Source organism: Lynx canadensis, chromosome B3 (assembly GCF_007474595.2).
Source record: "Lynx canadensis isolate LIC74 chromosome B3, mLynCan4.pri.v2, whole genome shotgun sequence".
NCBI classification, from domain to species: domain Eukaryota; kingdom Metazoa; phylum Chordata; class Mammalia; order Carnivora; family Felidae; genus Lynx; species Lynx canadensis.
In genome coordinates, this window is record NC_044308.2 from 140646386 (window position 1) to 140668261 (window position 21876).

At 53.1% G+C, this 21876-nt stretch overlaps 1 protein-coding gene across 4 annotated transcripts in view; it reads right to left on the reverse strand.

The window, feature by feature from the left end:
- Nucleotides 1-291: 291 nt before the first annotated feature.
- Nucleotides 292-21876, reverse strand: part of BCL11B (BAF chromatin remodeling complex subunit BCL11B) — a 97079-nt gene continuing 75494 nt past the window's right edge. For all 4 annotated transcript variants that reach the window (XM_030319938.2, XM_030319936.2, XM_030319937.2 and 1 more), the window contains one exon: nt 292-7423. In XM_030319938.2, coding sequence (XP_030175798.1) covers nt 5373-7423 — 2051 coding nt within the window. In that variant the 3' untranslated portion in view covers nt 292-5372. The remainder of the gene's footprint in view (nt 7424-21876) is intronic.

Sequence of the window (21876 nt, forward strand, 5' to 3'; positions counted from 1 at the left end):
CGAGGAGGAGACGGAAGGGAACTGTGTGCCTAACTGGCCGAAACCCGGAAGAATGCCTTCTTCCTTCTCCACCTTGGCTGCTGAGGACCCCTGATCTAAATCACGCGGCTCCGCAAGATAAACAAAGAGAACTGTTGGTGTCTCAGGCCATTATTTCCTGTCTTCCCAGATGTGGGCACAAGGGTTTGGGTCAAGAGGAAAATGGAGAAAGACCTCCAGTCCCCCCTTGGAAATGAGCTGTCCACCCCCCACCCACCCCTCAAAGACACAGAAGAGGACCAGGCTAGGAGATCAAGTTAAATGTCCAATTTATTTTTATAACTTGGAACCAGAACAAACTTGGTCTTGAACAAGCGTACAAATGAAATGGCAGACACATGCTGAACTCAACATCGTGACATTAAGGGGAAAAAGAGGCCCAAAATCTTGTACAGAGAATTAAAGGAACAATAAATATTTTACTAAGCGATATTGAAATGACCTCCTGTCATCTCAACATTTTATCCATAATAAAAAAAAAAAGTGCCCGTTTCTTAAACTGAGCACAAATACCAAGCAATAATAAATAGTTCCAAACTTGTAGTAAAAGACAGAACCTCCAAGTAAACAACAGAAGCTCATACAATAAGTAATAGAAAAGGTAATAAAAATATTTTGCCTTGCCAGTACAAATGCAAACAACTTAAATCAATGGAACTTTGCTTTGCAGGGTTTGAGATACAAAGAGCACCAAAATCACGGGTTTGCCTGTGTGCAACCGAACCTTCGCTACGTCGCTTCGGACCGGGATGAAAGGCTGGCTTCCTTACTTTCTGACATTTTGCTTTAGAGTAGTTCAGCCTCCCCCTCTCCCCGTAAAAGACCCTCTAATGGCAAGTGGCAGGTTCCAATTTGGGGCAACTTTGAACAAAGTTGTGGCAGTATGGAACCCGGCCTGAGGTCGGCTGGGTCACCCAGGCTCAGGGCCCCTCTCACTGCGTCATCTGCTCCAGTGTTGGCTTCTTAAACATGAGAGAGAAGCATAATGCGCTTTTCTCTGCGGTCGACAGAGACACAATCTTTGTGCTTTAGGATGGCTTAGTCCTGGCATTCTGGTGACTTTGTGTAAGCTGGTGAGGGCTGGCTAGCTTTCGCAATGACAGGAGGACCACCTTGGAGGCTCTCAAGTACCTTAACAGGGCATCCGAAGGAAAGGGCAGCCCCTGGGTCTTCAGGTCGGGTCGGGCAGGTAAGAAACTGACATCTCAGCTTTCTCTCCCCTCCTCCCCATTTCTGTTCACTTTGCAAAGGTAGGTGGCAAGGAGGGAGGGGCGTACTGAACGGAAAAGCTCCCAGAAGAAAGATTTCTGCATTTGGTAACGAAATTGCCCAAAAAGATGCTTGGTTATACTTTCACAACCTGAAATAATGGTTTTTACAGTTCCTGAAATAAAAAAATGGCTTCCTGATATAGGTATTTTTTTTTTAATGTATTATTCCCTCATCCAAAAAACCACCACTTTATTTCATCTTAAAGCTACTTGGCTTTACAAAAAAAAAAAAAAAAAAGAAAGAAAGAAAGAAAGAAAGAAAGGGAGAGAAAGAGAAAAGGAAGGAAGAAGAAAAAAAAAAGAGGACGAAGAAAAAGGGGGGTACAGGGAGGGAGAAAGAGAAGAAATTAAATAAAGACGAAGAAGACAAACAACGGGCTGATAGAGAGGGAGGGAGAGGAAACGCAGAGGAAGGAGAGAGAGATATGGAAAGGCACCGAATTCATCCCAGGCCCTCGGCACTCGGAAACTGACGGAATGTAGGTTTCAGCGAGAAAAGCAGCAGAGCAGGTAAGAAAGACAACAGGCCAACACTCTCCGCGGCATGAAAGGCCCTGGTTGTGACGGGGACTCCTTCCTGAAATCCAGTGTGTGCTGCTCTCAACAGCAGCTCACGTCACCTGTGCCTAGCTGATTCACCAGCTCTTGTTGTTACATCTTCCGTTTGTCTGTTTCAGGTTTTCCCAAGGACTAAAGAAAGCTCGGTTTGCATTTCTTTCTGCTCTTACGGGTGGGAGATGTGGTGGTGACCGCCACGATGGACGGTAGAGAAGGAAGATGCTCTCGCTCTCTCCTCGGACCCCTGACATCTTACAGATGGCCTCTCAGAGAACAAGAGGACCCTGCGAGATGTCACCAACATCTTTACGAAAACCGATTTTCCCACTCAACGCGAATAAAGGATTTCCCATCCGGTCTGCTGTGGCCACACCAGGGAGCCTTGATGCAAGGTTCGGGGCGTTCAGGGAGAAGCCCTGCTCGAACAGTCCTTTGTATAGGCCAATTCCGACAAAAATATATACAACTAAAAGGATCTGTGAACCAAAGCATTTAACGACTTCCTTTTGTTTCTTTTCCTCAAAGGTTGTCAAACAACCTCTTTCTCCTGTACAATAGGACTTAACATACAAATTTTTTTTTTTGCAACATTTTATCCTGCCAAATTAAAAAAATATATTATGGCAGCCTGTTTGTTTTTGTTTTTTTTTCTTTTTATTTCCAAATTCACTAACAAAAAGGTACATTAAATCCCTTTAAAAGGACAAGCTTACAGTTAAAAAATTACAAGCTCCAGTAAAAATACAGCAAGTGCCTACATCATATGAACCAACCAATATATCCATTCCAGAGGGGGCGGGAAGAGAAAAATAAGGTCAAGGTCAGAAATGTGATTTTTTTTTTTCTCTGCAAAGCAATAACAATATTAAGCACTTTTTTTCTACATACTTTTTCTACATGGTGTAGCAATCCCCTTTTAATCCCCAAATACAAGTTTCTATACATTTTTTTTTTGAAATAAAAATTCAACACCCAAGGCAGAAAAGAATTTACTAAAACTCCGACTTTACAGTTACTGTGACAAGAACAAATTTATAGACCCACCATTTAAGTTTTACTGCAACATTTTCAAGGAAAAGAAAAGGGTTTTTTTTTTTTCTTGTTTTGTAAAATGCCCAGGCATTCTCAATTATTACAAATACTGGTCCACTTTTACAGTAATCAAGAAATTTTAATATATATAATATATACTAAAACCCCGTCACCAAAAGAAAACAATATACACGCAGCCACTGTGGCATTTTTTTTATAACCTATTAAGCAAACTTTGAAAAAAAAAAAATGATCGCTCCAACACACATACACACGATTTTTTTTTTACCCTTGTATGTATCCAATACTGTAAACGTATTTTTAAGACAGAGTGCACTAAATTCAACTTTAGAAAAAAAATTAGCCATTGTTCCTGAATTGTTTTTGTTTGTTTTGTTTTTCATTCAACGATATCAGCGTGTAACTTCTGTCACTTGAGTTTTAATTCAGCAGTAAATCACCTCCACGCCAAATCTAAGCAGCGTTGTCCCAAAAACAAAAGGGGTTGAGGATAATTCAGCTAAGGATGTCCACGGTTGTGCTGGGTTTATTTCTTCATTTGATTGGGTCCTTATGGCATTTTCACGTCCTCTATCTTCAGCCAGGATTTTTAAAATTTAATCTAATTAAAGGTAAAGGTGGCTTTGTTTGTATCTAAAGAATGTACTTTTCTTGTTTTACTCTTAAAAAGTCTTTTCGTTTCCAAAAAAAAAAAAAAAAAAAAGGTTTGCATTTGTCTCAAGAGACTCAAATAGGAAGATCAGTTTTCAAGGCACTCACGTCAAATTGAATGGCAGTAGAAAAACTGTCCAATAAATTATTTTATTTTGTTCTTTATAGTGCCAGTATTGTGAATGCCATGCTTAGCAACACTGACACTCGATCTCAGCCGTCCCTTACAGTTTAACCCACCTCTGGGCCAGAGAGAAGAATATGCTGCAATTTCTTGTTTAGAAGCCATTTAATTTAAATGCAAACAAAAGCTTTAAAGTGCGGGTCAACAGAATTCCAATGTCTAATCTTAACAGTCCAATGTTTAGTACCTTCCAACCTAATGGGATAGAAAAAAAAAAAAATTGGAAAGTAGCGCTGGGCACCTTCGGATGGAACTCTTTCCCTGCTTTTCCAGTAAAAGGGAACAGAAATTTGCAAGATTTTCCCCCCTGTCCATACAATGTCATCAGTGTGCATTAAATGAGAGAATACTAACGTCTCTCAATTCACCTCGTCCAGGGCACTTGTCTGCTTGAGACACGGTCAATTATCACTTGTAGCAACATAGGACTTGGGACTTTTTGTAGTGGGGGTGATAGACAGAGACAGAGAGAGAGAGAGAGAGAAGCCATCAAGCCAGAAGAAGCCTGAAAGAATACAGTGGCTTTCTTCCTGTGTCACTGCAGATCACCGTCTACCCAAAAAAAGGTACCCTCCGCCCATTTTATGTAGCCTAATCTACAGCAAAGAGCCAAGGCGGCACCCCAGGGCACACCCACACCCCAAGAAAAGGACAGTATCTGCTGATGCCACACCACTGTAGAATGCTCTCAGGCCATCCCCCCCGCCCCCCCGCAGCTCTCAAAAACTGGCATTTCTCCGGCAGTGTGGAATTTTCGGGGTGGGGGCCCCCACCACTAAAACGTTTCCTTGTATAATGTAAAGGTTGCAGAAAAGGCCTCTGTTACTCAGGACATCATCAGTGCTACATCTCCATTCCAACTCTGAAGCAAAGTGCTACGACTTTAAAGATTGTTATCCGCTGTACATCCACCCCCCCAAAAAAAAACCAAAAAACCAACAAAAAACAAAAACAAAAAACAAAACAAAAAAAAATGCATGCCACTTTTTATTTCAGGACCAAAGAAGGAATTAAAAAAAGTAAACTTTAAAAGTCATTTAAGTGTTGGCTTCTTCACAAGAAATTACACATGCTTAGCTTAAATTTCAAAAAAGCAGCGCCCTCCCCCCCAAATTATAATTTAAAAGATAAGCTTCCCTTCTACACTGCTCGGGAGTCATTGCTCAGGCTACTACTGGGTTTAAAAAAACAAACGAACAAACAAAAAACAAAAAAAAAACAAAAAAAAAAAAAAACAACGAAGGGATGGATACCCAACAAAATCTCTTAAAAGAATTTAAACACAAAGAATAATAATAAAAAGTACCTGCACATGCCAAAAAAATTACAAAACCCAATAAATACAGAAATTATTGCACAGTTAAAAGGCTCCACAATTTTTACTGCCTCCATCAACCCTCGGGTTTCCGTAGGACTTCGTAGACACAGGTTAGGTTGGAGCGCCGCCTCCCCCGGGGCCCCCGGGGACGCGCGGGGGTGGGGGTGGGAGGCCCGGGGCGGGGGGGGGGGGGGGGGTGCCGAAGTGGCGCAGACGCGGAGGCAAGTGTCAAGGTCAGCATTCTCGCGGTTGGCAACGGTTCCACTGTACAGGTGCGGGGCGCCGGGGCCCCGCGCGCTTAGCTCCTCTCGGCCTGCTCGATTTTGACGTCGTTAGTCAGCAAGTGCTCCCCGTGCCACTTTTTCATGTGTTTCTCCAGGGTGCTGTAGACGCTGAAGGGCATCTGGCAGATGTCGCAGCGGTACACCTCCTTGCCGATCTGCCCGTGCGTCTTCATGTGGCGCGTGAGCTTGCTGCTCTGCGCGCACGCGTAGTTGCACAGCTCGCACTTGTAAGGCCGCTCGCCGGTGTGGCTCCGCCGGTGCACCGTCAGGTTGCTGCAGTTCTTGAACACCTTGCCGCAGTACTCGCACGTGTCGCTGCGGCGGCCCTCCTTGGAGCTCGGCCGCCCGGGGCCCGGGCCGCCCAGGTGCGGCGTGCTGCCGCCGCTGGCCGTGCCGCTGCGGCCCGACAGCCCGCCGTCCAGCAGGTCCCCGGGCGGCGTGGAGAAGCGCAGGCTGCCGTTCTCGGACGAGTGCTCGGACGACGTGGCGAAGGGCGACTGGCGCGCGTCCGTGAAGCCCAGGAAGGGGTCCTTCATGAAGTGCCGCGACGCCGCGTAGCCCACGAGCCACTGCGAGTACACGTTCTCGGACGGGATGAGCGTGGCGGGCGGCAGCTCCAGGTCCTTCTCCACCTTGATGCGCTTGGCGGCGCTGTTGAGCCCGGGGCTGGGCAGCGGCGCCGGCTTGCGCGGGAACAGGCCCGGGAAGGGCTCGGCGCCCGGCGCGAAGCCGCCGCCGCGCCCGTTGACCGCGCCGCCCGGGCCCGCGTCGCCGCAGCCGCCCGCGTCGTCGTCGTCGCCCGCGTCGCCGCCGCCCGGCGCGCGCTTCAGGAAGGCGCCGCGCTTGGGCTTGTCGGCCAGCAGCTCGCCGTACTGCGGCAGCGCGCCCAGCCCCACGTTCTCCATGACCTTGCCCAGCACCAGCGCCTTCTCGTCGGCCAGCGCCTTGGCCGCGCCGCCCACGCCGCCCGCGCCCGCCACCCCGGCCACCCCGCCGCCGCCGTTCTCGCGGTTGCGGCTCAGCTCCGAGTCCATGCTGAAGCTCGACTCCGGCCGGCTCTCGTTCTCCAGCAGCAGCTCCTCCTCCTCCTCCTCCTCCTCCTCGTCCTCCTCCTCGGGCTCGTGGCCCAGCGACGGGTCGCTCTCGTGGTGGCGGAAGTCGCCGTCGGCCGCCTTGAGGCCCTCGCCGGCCAGCTCGCTGGTGCCGGGCTCCGGGGAGCTGGCGGCCGAGAGGCCGTCGTCGGAGCGGCCGGCCAGCGAGCCGGCCTTGTGCATGTGCGTCTTCATGTGGCGCTTGAGCTTGCTCGCCTGCGAGCACGCGTGGTCGCACAGCTGGCACTTGTAGGGCTTCTCGCCCGTGTGGCTGCGCCGGTGCACGATGAGATTGCTCTGGAACTTGAACGTCTTGCCGCAGAACTCGCACGACTTGCTCTTGGCCGGCGGCTGCGGCGGCGGCGTGCCCCCGGGCGGCATGGGCGGCAGCGGCGGCGTGCTCAGGAACGGGGACTTGGGGCTGGGCTGGAAGGGGTTCAGGAGCCGGTGCATAGGGTTGCCGCGGCCCGGCGACACGGGCGGCGGCGTGGAGCTGTTGCCCGCCAGCTCGCGGAGCCGCCGCGAGAAGTCCATGGCGGGCGAGTCGATGGCCATGGGGTTGAGGCGCATGACTCGGTCAAAGGCACTGGGGTGCTGGGCGACGAGCCCCATCTCCTCGGCACTGAGGCGGTGCGGGTCCAGGTGGTGGCGCGGCGGCGGGCTGAAGAGCGGCGGCGTGCCGGGCAGGCGGCCCTCGCCGAAGCCCGGGTGCTCCCGCAGGATGGGGCCCGTCATGCGCAGCAGGTTGAAGGGGTTGCTGTCGCCCAGGAAATTCATGAGCGGGGACTGGGCCACGGCCTCGGGCCCGAGCGGCGGCGGGATGGTGAGCCGCGGCGTGAGCGAGCTGCTGGCCGGCCCGGGCTCCAGGTAGATGCGGAAGCCGTGCGTGTTCTGCGCGTGCTGCAGCAGGAACCACGCGCTGTTGAAGGGCTGCTTGCATGTTGTGCAAATGTAGCTGGAAGGCTCATCTTTACCTGGGGAGACACACGGACAGAAAGGCAGAGAGAGCGTGAGAAGCGGACGGGGCGCGCGCGCCGCGGGGCCACGGACCTGAAGGCGCGCGGTGGGGATGTAGGGGGGCGGTGGGGGGGGGGGGGGGGGGGGGGGGGGGAGGGGCGCGAAGCGAGTCCCGGATCCGCGCGGCTCTGGAGGGCGGCGTCGGGGCCCCTTCGGAGCAGGCCGAGGCCGGCGACGTGTTGGACGCTCCGGCCAAGGCTCCACGGGGCTGGAAGGCTGAGGCAAGCTGGCTCTGTGGGCAGGTTGCCCCCGCGGAGCCCAGATCGGCCACACGACCTCAGCAAGCAACCCCAAATTCCTAGGCTTCTGCTTGCTTTCCCTAAAGAAGAGGCGCTCTTGTCCCCGTTGCCTCAGAAGCCAAATGAGGCCGCGTTGGTGAGAATGACCGATGTCAACGAGAAAACAGCAGGGACACCACAACCGTGAGGGACCAGGGTTTTATCCACCAAGGCCACTGGTGACATTTGGATCTCGATGACTGTGTTGGGGGGAGGGGGGTCCTGTGCCTTGTAGAGTGTTCAGCAGCATCCCTGGCCCCCACCCCCTACAAGCCAGTCACACTCCCTCCCCCAGTTATGAGGATCACAGAACTCTCCAGGCGTTACCAAGTGTCCCCTGGTGGGGGCAAAACCGCAGCTCAATGCCCCCCCCTTTAGAACCACTGGTTAGTCAACACTTGATCCAAGGAGGTTCTAAAGCACACAAGTCACACTCAACTGCCTGGCGGACGTTGTTTCGAAGTGACATGGCTGATCCCTCTGCATCGTTGGGGGTTTTTGCTGTAGGACCTTCTAGGGTTTCACACACCACACTGCGTGCAGAAAGCACCATCAAATTCAAACGTGGATACGAAGGAACAGAAGGAATTCAGCATAAGAAGATCGCTGCTGTGTGGCAGCTGCCCCCCCCATTCCTCCTACGGCCTCACACACGGAGGCCCCCCCCCATTCCTCCCATGGCCCTAACCACGGAAGCCGGCCTCCACCAGCCGCTGGGAGGGGGCTGGATAGGGGGCCACTGGCCTCCATGAAGTCCTTTGCCAGAATGCTAACCGCACGGGGGAATGTCAAATCTGACGGGGTGGTCAGGATGAATGGTGGCAAGTGTGGATTTGTTACATACTGGCTCCCGTGGCGTCGGAAGCAAATCGTAGTGGACACTTGTGGGCACTGAGCCAAAAACGTTACTGTCTTTGTCCATCATCGGGGCCGTCACAAAATGGAGGCTGAATGTTTCAGCCAGAACCTGTCTCGTGGCCTCCCTCCTCACCCTGCGGGCCAAACTCTGCCTTTTCCGTCTGAACCTCTGCTCGGGCTTCCTATAAAGGCGCAGGTGCGGGTGGGCCCTGCTTTCTACCCGAGATTCGCTCGCTGGCCGGGAGGGAAAAGAGAACAAGACATCACAGCCGCGATGTTGAAAAACCCCTTTTAAGAGCTTTCCTGTAGCTGGAAGGTCTTAACGCTGAGAAGGCATGGTAGCCGCAGACTCCCCGGAGAAGCCAAAGGTGCAGATGAATTTCCACGCCCCAAGTCAGGAAGATGACGTGAGAACACAGCGCAGTGCAGAGTGGAGAAGACCCCCTCCGTCTCGACCTTTCCCCCAAAGACTTTAGGACTTCTGAAATCCCATGCAGAGATTTGTTTTTATTTTGACTTGTTCGAATTATGTTTCCGGAGGACTTCATGCTTAGCTGTAAAAACCAAGCGACTCAAAGACCCAACGGCCTGAGTCCTATGCAGGGTAGGCCGTACAGCTTCGGGGGGCAGCGTGCGCACATCCCATGGCGCCGGGTGGAGATCCTCCCAGACCACACAACCAACTGGGCCAGATCACCCCCCACCGGCAACCAAGACGTGCGTTCCAGGTTTGGTGTCCTCCAAGAATCATCAGTCCACTCTCGTCTCCTAGTCTGTATATACATGTGTGGTGGCAAGGACACCAGCGGGCAGGGGGAAGGACGGAGAAGGAAAAAAAGAATTCTGAGCTTCAACTTCACTTCACTTTTAAAACCAGCTCAAGTAGATCTGCTGAGGCAATTCTCTTCCTCCGGTGTGCCCAGTACGTCTGGGTAATTCAGTTCCCCGTGTTGGGAGTCCCTGAGGAGACTTTTGCCCACGTGGAAAATGGCAGGGGGCCTCCCAAGGCCCTGGGCCGCCATGTTTCTCCTGGGACGCCGTTCAGCAGGACCGGCCCTGGGCCTTCCCTTCCGGCACACGTCCCTCAGCTGGCAAAGAAGACGCCATCTCCCGTCCTAGCTTATTAGTTAATGTACTTGGGAGAACAGAACCCTTCGCCTCACACTGCCTCACAAGAGAGCTGGCCAGAAGCCATAATATTTAGAGTCCCGCTCAAATCCTTTTCTAGAGCAAGGCAGAATAAATACGTAATAAATAACAAGAAGATAAATAAAATGTCCCTTTCTGACACGGGAGCTAATAACGCAAATGAAGTGCCACGTCCCACAAGGTCATAGATCTTCAAATTAAAGAGCGTTTCTGTACCCTTCACCTTGGCTTCGGAAACTCTAATTAATCGATTTATGGCACACAGCTGTTCTTCATGTTTTTAAGTGGGGCCACCTCCTTCCGCCTCCCCCCCCCCCCCATCTCTTTGTTCATCATCTTCGTTCCTTGGGCTTCAACTCCAGAGCACTTCCTGTTTCTTGTTCTGATGGCCACACGTTTTCTAAAAGTTCCACCGCCGGTGCGGGATGGGGATGTCAGAAGAAAACGCAGAACTCCCTGGCAGGCCAGGAATAAAGACTGCTCTTTAGCCGAAATGGCCGATGAAAACATTTTTGTAACTCAAAATGGCAGCTGCTGGGAAGCATGTAGCTACATGTTCTAAAGAGCTCAGATGTTTCCACTTCTGAAAAGGAAAGAAAAGGGAAAAAAAAAAAAAAAGATGTCCGCTAAAATTCTGGAGCGGCTGAAAGAGGGGGTCACCTGTCCGTAAACCACCATCAGGTGGGGAAGAGCTAGGCGTCTGTCACATCGGATCCCAGGGCCACTCCTCACGCCGGAGGAAGCCCTTTCTTTTCCCGCACCCCTAAATGAACCGCTGTGGTTCGGTTCCCAGACTTTCCTTCTCGCGGAGGCAAGACTGCCAGGGACGGCCTTCCCGGGACCTGACAGCTTCTGACTTTTCTAAAAACCTCACAGCCCTCAGAGGCCCTCCCTAGACGAGTCCCTTTCCACTCTCCCCGACCTTTTTTTTTTTTTTTAATAAAACGTTCATTTCCACATTACCAGTTCACGGTTCTCTCTTGCCTCGAAGTAGCCTTGAGCACTAGGGGCTGCTCACTTTTCACAAGTGAACAGTGTCAGAAGTCTTTGAAGAGCCACTCGGAACATTTTTCTATTCGAAAACTCGCTAAATATTTTACACTCACGGCCTACCAGTCACAGACACCTCATTTTTTGAGACGCAAGGGAAGACTCTTGTCCAGAGGGTCGGCCCCCTCCCCTCCCCTCCCCTCCCCGGGACCAGAGGTGATGATCCCCTCCCTCCTCAAGCTCAGGGCCACCTGCCCAGAGGTGAGCCGGAGGCTCCATGAGGTGATGACTTTGCCAGCAGCCCAGACAGGATCCACTTCCCACCACGCTGCTGCTGGGGCTGCTGAGGTTCCGAGTGACAGGTGGATGCCTAGATTATTCTGAACTGACGTCAGACCCGGCCTAGAGACCTAGAAATGTCAGCTGTACTTGCATCACTAAATCAGGCTTGGCAACTCAGAAGCCAGGGCCCGTGTCTGTCCTTGCTTGCTTGCTTCCTTCCTCAGACATTTTTACTCCTCAGTTGGCAGAAACCCAGACTGGAGCTGCTTCGCTTTAACAGCTCTAAAGGCAGTCCTTGTGTTTTTCTCAAGTTCGAAACCCTCCCTTCCCACGAGCCTGGACGGCGGCATGGGTTCACACCTCTGCCTTGACATTTCCAGCTCAGTGAAGTCGATCAAATCACAACCTCCTTGAGCCTCGGTTTCCTCATCAGTAGAATGGGAATAATAACGCCTGCCTCCAAAGAGGGCTGGAGGTATCCAATGAGACCCTGTATGTGGACACACGCCCGTAAATCGTGCACCACTGTGCAGAAGTTTGTAGGTTTTGGTGTTTAGTGTTCATCCTCGTACCTGGCAGGCGCATCCACGTTTCAACGATGCCTTTCTGTGTAAGTCTGGCAGTAATGAAACCTGGGAGGAATTGTAACGCGGCCTGCCTAATGCATTAGAGGTTCCGAGGAAGTGAGAACTTGCAAACGTCGAGGAAACATCATTTTTCATTGTGCCTCTTGGGAACCAACAGGCAACTGGACTCTTGCAGATGAAATGAGAGTCTCCCTCTGCCAGGAGGGGTTTTGTTTTGTTTTGTTTTTAATGAGCATTTAAATAATTGTTCCTCCTTGGCATGCCGGTTATTCTAATAACACCAATAAAGGTATCGGGGATGTTCAATAAAAAAACACACCTTGGGGCGCCGGGGTGGCTCAGTCGGTTGAGCGTCCGACTTCTGCTCAGGTCATGATCTCACGGCCTGTGGGTTCGAGCCCCAGGTCGGGCTCTGTGCTGACAGGTCGGAGCCTGGAGCCTGCTTCAGATTCTGTTGTCTCCCTCTGTCTCTGTCCCTCCCCCACTCTCACTTTGTCTCACTCCGTCTCTCAAAAAAAAAATAAACATAAAAAAAAAATTTTTTTTAAAAACCACACCTTTAATTGATTAGTCAACGAAAAGGCCATAACTGAGCGTGCTAGTTTAACAGGTCCCTCTAAAGGCCAGCTGATACCACCTGGAAGGGCACTCGGACCTGTGGAAGACACAGTGGGTCACTGCTGCTCAGAGGGGGACAGCAAGGGTACCTGAACTCCCAGCTTGAGCAGGGCCATGTTCTCCAAAGCCGGCAGCAAAATTAGAATCCGGGCACCCGGCTGCAGAGGTCAGACCTGGGTCTTGGCTTCACACAGCCCTCCACAGTTTGCAAAGTGCTTTACAGCTGGTTTGGCATTTTTGCGTGCATTAGCGCATTTCATCGTTACTCACATGACCTCCGAGGAAGGCCAGGCGAGGGCTGTATCCTGCCGGCACGTGAGGAAACGGAAGCTCTGAGAAACAGGGAGAGTCCCACAGCCAGCAGGGAGAGGGCCGTGCCCGTCCTCAGGGTTTCAGACCCCAGGCTCGGTCCCGGCCGTCTCTCCAGCACGCAGTGCCACCGAGGGATGGATGGTTCTTTGTATGCTTGTCAGGGCCTGTTTTACAATGAAAATACCCAAAAAAGAGGTTCACCTGCCACGCTGCGTGTCCCTTCAGGGAAGGGTACCGATCATCTTATGGAACCCACTCGGGGCCACCGCAGGCCTTGCCCCTGGAGGGAGATGTTTCACAAAGCAAATAAGCCCATGGCAGGGGGGCTGGGGGGGGGGGGGGGGCAACAGGACCCAGGACCTGGATGCAGGGGCAGGATGCTGGATCTCAGGGTCCCCCTACAGCAGGCCCTTCCCGTCTCTGGACATCAGGGTGCACTTGGGTCACCAGCCAATCACCCAGTCCTCCTCCAGTGTCTGTGACTGCTAACAATACCGTCCCCACAGTTCCAAAATGATAATAATTATCATCACTATTATCCCTCCAATGTGCAGACCCCTTCTTAGTTTAAATACAGTCGGTCTCCCCTTTCGTGATCCCAGAGAGAAAATGTCAGCTGGCCACCCCAGCGGTTTTCGTGGGTTTTGCCGTCTGTATTATTTCTGAGCATGGCCATCTACAAAATCTACAACCACCCCTGCTCGTTCTGAACATGGTCTGTCAAACCTCAGCCTCTTGGAGCAGGAAGGTACGGCTACAGGCATAATGACAGCAGTAACTTAACCGCCATTAAATCCTTACACGAGCCTGCCGCAGCTGACTAGAACGGGACCTCAGCCGAGGCTCCAGACAACCCCCAACTAAGGACATGGTGTCCCAGGCACCGTGTCACAGATGAGGACACGGAGGGCTGGAAGAGAGAAGGCGGTCAGCCCCGCGGCGTGCTCTTGAGCTACGTGCTGACTGATAAAAGCCTGGTCAAGGGAGAGAATGTACAGACCTCGGCCCCGGCCCAGGCACTTGGACATGGTAATGGGGAGGCTATGCCTTGGTTACCTGACCTTTCATTCCAGCCCGTGTGCTAACTCAAAAGTGGAGATGTGCTGCTTTGGGCTGGCACCGCGGTAACTCTGTGAAGTCACGCTGATTGGGGAACAGATGCACTTTCTTGGTCCTGGTGGCGGTGATAAAAGCCATACACCATCCTGTACGATCTCCCGGGTGCTTAGCCAGCCTCGGCTGGCTCGGTTAGCAGAGCCCACGCCCTCCACCAGTGCCTGTGGCAGAGACACGGCCGCTCCATCCCTGCGCTCTCCCTCCAGGCCTCGGAATCCTCTCGACCCTCATCACCACGTAAAGCGTGCCACTGTCTGGGATCTGTGGACCCCGGGCCACAGAAGCCCGGTAAGTGGGGAGCCCGGTGAGACGGGGCTGAATTCAGTAGGCAGCAGTGGGTGTCCTGCTGAGGGCAAAGGCCACGCGGGCTCTTCATTCATTCACTGCACAAACAGGAGCCGGGCACCCTTTATCCACCAGGGGCTCTCCCCAGGCGGCCAGAGCTCACGGAACACCCGATGCCCCCTCTCAGTCATTTGATGAAAGGTACGAGCACTGCTCCGTAGGCAGCCGTGGTGCCGGAAGAGGGGAGAATATTTGGGCTCGGCTGCATTTGGGTTCAGAGCCTGCGCTGTGGGGCTCTCGTCCGCAAGGCCCCATTTAGTCCTCATGTTTGCACGCCAGCTTGCACCCGCCCTTCCCTGTGCCCAGAATACTTGCCTTTGCTTCTCTACCTGCAAAACGTCTTGTGAGAGCCAGCACACCCCCACCCCACCCCCCTGCCGCCAGTATGTTTCCACAGCAACCAGGGAATACTACCTGATACTGATCACTCGTACTATCATAATCTGTCCTTGACCTTGGAGTGTTCAACTTGCCTGCGATCTGCACGTGCCAGTGTTGGACTTGTGCTCTTAGGCAGATGCTCACGGCAACTTTGGAAAGTGGGTTTTAATCCAGAGTTGGTGTAAAAAAGAAACTAAGTCTCATCACAGGTGAGTTCGCACGGCTTACGGTTCACAGACCCCAGATTCACACAGGGTCTGAGCCCAGGGCCTGTGCTGTGTCCAGACACGCACCTGGCTGCCCTGTCCATGGAACCACAAAGGCCACTATCACCGGCCCCGGGGAGGGACCCGGAGCAGGCACGCAAACCACTCTACCCGCTGGTGAACACCAGCAAGCTGCGGACTTCACGCAGAAGACAGCACACGTACCCTGGCTGAGAACGGAGACCTTACACGGGTGGGAAAACTTCACGCAGCCTCGCAGTGTTGGGGGACAGTCCGCCGACCCTGCCAGCGTCCTTGCGGCCCAGGTAAGCTGTGTGCTTCATATGCCCAGAGTTAACTCGGGGCTGGGCGACTGGGCCTCCAGCCTCCCCCACAGCCTCTATCGTTCCTCTAGACAGCTGGTCATGCACAAAAACACCACTGAATCTTGCTTCCAGCAAAAGAGGCACACCTGGGAAGTTAGTGAACCCAAGGAAATCTAACTGTGCCCCAAATGCTCTAGAGACATGCCCTTCTTATTCATTCATTCATTCATTCTCCATTCGGCCATCATGCACCAGATGCCAACCTGGCAAGCACTATTCAGGGGGACCGGCCGTGACCCCTCCCTTCCAGGGAGCCACAGGTAGGGGGCTGGGGATGAAAGGATGTCTTCAATATCATTTAGCCGTATGCCCCTCCCCCCTCCTCCCTTTGCTCTACAAATGCAGGACCCATCTGCCGCGTGCCAGGCCCCGTGCTGAGTGAAGGGACACAGAAATGCACATCTGCCCACATGGAGCCCACAGTTGAGTTCAAGAGCTAATAATTCCACACGTTTCTAGTAAGGCTTCAGGCCACGAGGTCTACAGTGTGACATGTGGCACGGGACCCAGAGGAGGGAGAGATTGGCAGTGTGGGAGGATCAGGGAAGACCTCTCAGAAGGGGAGGTCCTAGAGCTGAATTCTGATGGAAAAATGAGTCTATCTTGCAGAGAAAGGAGAGAAAGGGGGTGCCAGGCAGAGGAAATGGCATGCACAAAGGGTCATGGGACCCCAGACTCACAGAGGCGAGGAAAAGGATATGGGACTGAAAATGTGGTTTTGGATCAATCTGAGGAGGCTCTGAAAACCCACAAAGAAACTGAGCTGGCTACAGAACAAATTCCATTGCTAGAAATTCCATCACGGTGAAAGCTTTGATATATATATATTTTTTTTAATATGAAGATTTCTAAACCCACACTCAAGGCCTACTCGAGTCAGAAACTGTTCCATACTACAAAATGACAGTACAGCCAAAGGACACAGGAGAACCCCTTAGATGGCTCTTTCTGAGACCAGATCCACCCTTCCCCAACTATGAAACCGTAAGATATAAAGAAAGGAAGCCAGGGGGGCCTGGGAAATGCAAGGAGGAAATTTAAAATCCAATCTGTGAGGACCGCTGGCCCGACAAGGTGGCTTCTAAATCACTCTCTCCAGCAGGAGTTCTATCATTCCAGCAAGACTCCCATCTGAACCCCGTAGACCCGTGAGCCAGCCTCAGGAACAGGGCGGGCCAGGTTCTCAGTGGAACAAAGTATCAGAACTCAACTACAGCTGCTGACACCATGCACCCCAGGTTCCGCCCCGCCCCCCCCAGTCTCGATTTCAACTGCTCAATTCTGTGGTCAGACCAGGTGTGCATTTCAGGCTCAGGAAACAGCCACCCAAGCCCTGAAACAAAGCAATACTGCTGACCGCGGGGGCATCTCGGGGAAGGGTGAGAACAGCACTGTGTGCTAGTCAGATGGAGGAGCCAGAGGCAGGACACACAGAGTGATCTGAGACGTGGCAACTCACTTACAGCACCCTCAAAAAACTATGGCACATTCCTCAAGATCATCTTTATAGAACTCCCCCCCCCTTTGCATAAGGCGCTCAAATCAGCTGGAAATAGTATGTCTTCCCCAAAATAGACGAACGCGTCGTCAGATTCCCTTGAAATCTTTCTGCAGACTTCTCTGAAAAGGACCTACAACAGTGGGATGTGGCGGGCCGACAGATAAACGTATTTTGGTGGTTTGGCCCCCCCCTCCCAACCCCCCCTCCCCCAAATATGAGGTTTTCTGAAAGGATTCCGGCACTCTGGGGACAGGAACTTAGCAGAGGATGTGAAGAGGAAGCATGGTGCAAATCCTCCTTATCATTTAATGGAAAAATAAAGAGTGAATTAAGAAACGAACAGGTAAGAAAAAAAAAAATCAAGGCACGCGCCGCGGGTGTGTGTTGAGAGCCGTTGTGAGCAGACGTGGGCGCACCTCGTGGTGCCTCACGCACGCGTTCTGGCTGACACAGGAAGTCTCTCTTCTCCATTATTCATGACTTCCTTCACCAGGCAGGAATAAGGCTTCCTTCCTTTCCTTAAATCCACAAAAATCTCCGCATTCCACCCCAAGAAGTATTGCAGGGGCAGTAAATCTCGTTTTAATGGAGTGTACGTTTAGCTCCGAGGAGATAATTGACGTTATGGAGAGCCTCGACGCCGAGTTATATAGGTTAGCGAATGCAGAGGGGACTCATTACCGACACACTACAAACAAGTAGTAATATATGTATATTGTTCAGAGTGGCGTTATAGCAAAAGTGTTCCGGTCCACGGGGATTGATAAAACACAAGAAAACAGCAGACATGCACTTGTAAATTTGTCTCATTTGTCTCTGAAGTTAAAGGTTATTCCCTTGTTCTGAATTTGTAATAAAAACACGCTAGCCCAAGGTTTGTGGAGAATGTTTGAATATTTAAATTGTGTATAATGATAGGCAATTATAGGATAAAAACTGGACCGCGCGAATGGGGGAGCGCTGTCTGGATCACCAAGTGTTTTCCCACCAACCAGTCATCTGTCTTTACTGTGCCGCCCTCCCTCCCCCCACCCCTTCCAAAGGGCTGCAGGGACGGTTACCCGGTCCCACCGCCACTAACCGGCAACCGGCCACGCTTGGGTTTGCCTGGGTGGGTGGGTTCCTCCCCTTCTCCTTCTCTTTAGTTTTGTTTTCTTCAATAGGCACAGTACGCCTCTCCGACCACAGGCTGAGACGGAAGCCATGGCCCCTTGAGGACAACGGGCCACACATCGTCCTTCCGCAGCCGGTCAGCGCTTCCCCCGGTTGCAGGGGCAAGGCCAGGCACAGCGAGGGGCCCGCAGGCAGCGCGGGAACCTCCCCTGCCCCCCGAATGGGGCACCCATCTCCCGGGCACCCTCCCTGGAGAACAGCGCGGTGGGGCTGGCGGGGAGCCCCAGCTGTGGCGCGTCCCCTGGGGGGGGGGGGGCACCGCCGCACCCTGGCTGGGGCCTAGGTGCCCGCCTGGCCCCGTCCAGGTTAACCAACTGCAGTGTTTGAGTTACTCCAGCCAGCTTGTCACCGAGCACAAAAGTCATCAGCGAGTGAATGTTCTTTTCTGCACCACAATTAAGACGAATCAATACGACGTGCCACAAATGGTATTTTACTCTCAATAAGAACTCGGGCTGAGTTTATTCAGAATATTTTAGCGCTTCCCCGGGGGATTTTGGGCCGACGCAGATGGCAAATAAAGTACTCAGCCTAAGGCTACAGCACATTATGGTAATTCTAATGTCAGATGTACTTTAATATACAGCTCTATTTAATCACCCCATTATTTCACATTTCCATATGAAAAACCCGCGGCACTTCTGCAGAGCTTCGCCTCCGCCACGGTGCCAGCTTCCTCCAGCCCCGCCGGCAGCCGGGGAGATGGTCATCCTCGCCAGGCGCCGCACCGCGTCCACAGTGCGGGGCGCTCCGCGCGCAGCCAAGCTGCCCGGTGCCGCCAAGAAAATCAGAGGGTTCAGAGATGTAGCAAGTGCCTCGGAGGTTACGGAGAAGACAGACCTAACCCTTCCACCTCCCAGACACACGGGTTCTCACACAGGCGCGCACGCACACCTGCGAAGGGGAGAGAATGACGGGCACGCTTACAACATGGCCCCTCTGGAAACACCGGCTGCCTCAGCGTGGTGGCTGGGCAGGCCCAATGGCCAGAGCCAGCCACGGCTCGGGGGCTGGGCGAGATGTGGCTCCTGCCGGTGGCACACCCAGCAGGTGCCAGCTGGTTCTCGTAGCACTGCCCCCCCCAAAAGGGCACATGAAAGCAGCAGCAATGCCAAGGGGCAGGGGGCCGTGCTAGTGACACAGGGGGTGGGCGGAGCAAGTGAGGGGGGCGCGCAGGGGACCAGCAGCCCAAACCGACTGCACAATCTGGGGCCAGGAGGCCCCCAGGGTGGTGCCGTCCGGGCTGCACTGGAGAACCCGAAGCCGAGAAGCCCAGGCCTCAGGGGAGGTGGAGTCCCGTGATTCCAAATGGCTCTCGCACCTCCAGGCTGGCTCTGGTGGCCAGCTGGCGGAGAGAAGCCGGCGGAAGCATGGGTTTTGGCTGAGCCCAGGAAATCGCTCTCTCGCGGTCACACGCATCCTTGGCCACGCACGCCCCAAGGAAGGCCGGCACGAGACCCGCTGACCACCCACTTCCAGATCCCTCGAAGATGAGTCTGCCGATGGGCGAAATGACCTGGCACCTGACCCCTCCTGGCTGCCCCAGTAATGAGTCAGCGTTTAAGGCCACAGGACGGGATTCCTGCAAACGGGGAACGGCCTGTGTCGTCAAAATGAGGTGCTTGCCAGTGAGCAGGCAACGTCTGATTCCTACCACGGGGGTAAAAATCTCTAAGGGAAGGGGGGAAGTGAAGAGAGAGAGGGAGGAAAGGAGGCAGAGAAGGAAAGAAGAAGGGAGGGAGGGCAATCGTACAGAGCAAGTCCTGGCATATGATGCCAAAACCACTGGCAAGTTCCTCTCGATTGTCGCTTCACTAATAAGGTGATCAGTTACCTAACACTAGCAAAGCTGTCTGATAAGCTCAGCACAGGAGACGTTTTAGAGAAAACAGCTTGATTACGTGAAGGCACAGACTGGTCATTCTAACTCCTGCAAACACAGCTGTGAAGGGACAGCTCGCCGCCCCTCATCGGCCACACCGGGGCCATCCCTCAAACCGGGAACATCCTGCGACTTCCTTTTTTAAAAACTCACTCTGGGGGGTGAAATTCAAGTGGGGACTCATTCTCCATTTCCAAGGCCTTTGCTCCCACCCTATTATTGCTTATTTGTAAGCCTAAAAATAGGTCCTAATAATCTCCAGGCCTTTTTCTGCTTGAGAGTTTGGGACAAAAAAAACAAAAAACAAAAACCCCTCCAGTGAGGACTGGCGATGTCTTGAGACATTTCTGATTGCCACGACTGGGGGAGGTGAGGGTGTCACTGGCACTGGGTCAAGGCAGGGATGCTGTTCAACACCCAACGACAAGAAATCCTCCAGCCTTGTAGGCGCTGTGGGCTGAACTTGCAAAACAGACAGCCAGGGAGAAGTGGGGAGTCGGGGTAAAGGCAGAGAGCGAGGAGGGGTGGGGAGAGAGGGTGGAGAGAAAACAGAGAATCAGAGAGAAGGAGGAGGGGCCGACATCGTTTACTTTTTTGGCAGTAAAGGAGCTGGTGGCAACCCAGTCAGCTTCATTATTGCAGAAATCATCTGAATCCCACAGTCGCCGGGAACGGCGGGTCCGGGGCTCCCAGGGAGCTCTGCGCCTAGTGAAGGGGGACGCCAGGCTGAACGGGCAGAGGGAGCAGGGGCATCAAAGGTGCCGGCACCCCCTCGCCCCAGCCCTCCTTGAGAAGCCCTTTCGCCTGGGGGACGCCTCCCTCCAGAACTGGGTTCGGCCACCAGAGCAGGGACGTGAGGGGCTGCCCTAGATTCGGCTGCTCAGATGTGAGCCCTGCGACAGCGGCTGCAGGAGATGAAAACCCAAATATACTTCCTGAAGTCAAAGAGATAAAAATACAATTTCTGCTGTGTATGGCACTCTTTCACGCTGCAGCAATACTTGGGGGGGGCAGGGGGGGGACATGAGCGGCTGGGTTGGGGGGGGGCAGGAAGATGACCGCACAGGCTTAAGCAAATTCCTTTTTTTAAAAACCACGATCCAGAGAGATTACATAAAAAGTACAATTAAGGACCGCTCAGAATCCCGAGGCCTTCGAGAACGTGCTGCCTCCAGAATATTTTTAGAACAATCACTGGAGTGGTTCTTCTTAGTTGCAGAAACACTCCAAATCAGAAAGTCAATTTTTCCTCTGTTTGCAGAAGTGAGCTGGCTCCGCTGGACGGCATGCGTGTGTTTTGCTTGGCGGCTGTTCACAACACTGCCTTGGCCGCGTTTCCTTGGAGCGCGCACGGTGAACCTGGCGCTCGCTCACAGTAGCGCTTGCATTTCAAACGCCCCGGCCACGCTTCCCTAATAACAGCCTGGGAACTGCAAAACCCCTGTAAGCCCAGCCCTCCAAATGGGGAACAGAGCAGGGCTTTCGGGGCCCCTCCCGCCACAATAGGGGCCGTGAACGGGGGCTGGGGCTTTCAATAAAGATGTCAAAAGGTGGAAAACGAAACAATGCTGCCACATTCTGGGGACGGGTGCACGCTTCCTTTCCGTGCGCCCCCTGCTCCCCACCACACACACACACACGGGCAGAGGCCCAGCCCGGCTGGCTCCTCCTACCCATCTGCCCTCTAGACAGGTACCAGGTTGTCTCCGAGCCTGCTGAAGTTTGTGCAGGAAGGGGCACGAGGACTTCAGAACCGCACTGGGGGATGTGGGTCCCTGGGCCTGACAGATCCGGTTCTCCGGCTTCTAGGCTCGGCTGAACGTGAATGAGTGAACTCAAGTGTGAGCTAAGTTCCCCTCTCCCCAAGTGGCATGAACCCCTGTACGCGGGTCTACAGCGTGCGTGTAAAGAACCTTGCACCTGATTGGTGCTCAGCAGAGGAAGCTACTGCTAAGAATGTGAATGAGTGAATGAATGAATGAGCAAAGGAAATGAATGAGTAAGGGAATGAATGAATGGCAGCAGGACAGAGCTCAGAGGCAGGAAGAGCAGGACCCCTCAGGAAGCTACCCCTCCTCCCTTCACTGATCGGTAGCCATGATCCCGCACCCCTCCCCCAACAGGGGGGGTTGGGGCAGCGGGGGTCATCACTCAAAAAAGGGACATCCAGGTACAATTTCCACCCCTCCCCGGAATCAAGAAATGCACTCATTCTGGCCTCTCAGCACTGCCTGTGCTTCACACGTTCCTCCTTTCTTTCTCTCTGTGTTGTTTACAAAGGTTTCATTATGTTTTCAACTAATCAGAAAGGCCCCGCTAATACACAATTAACATGTGATTATAAAA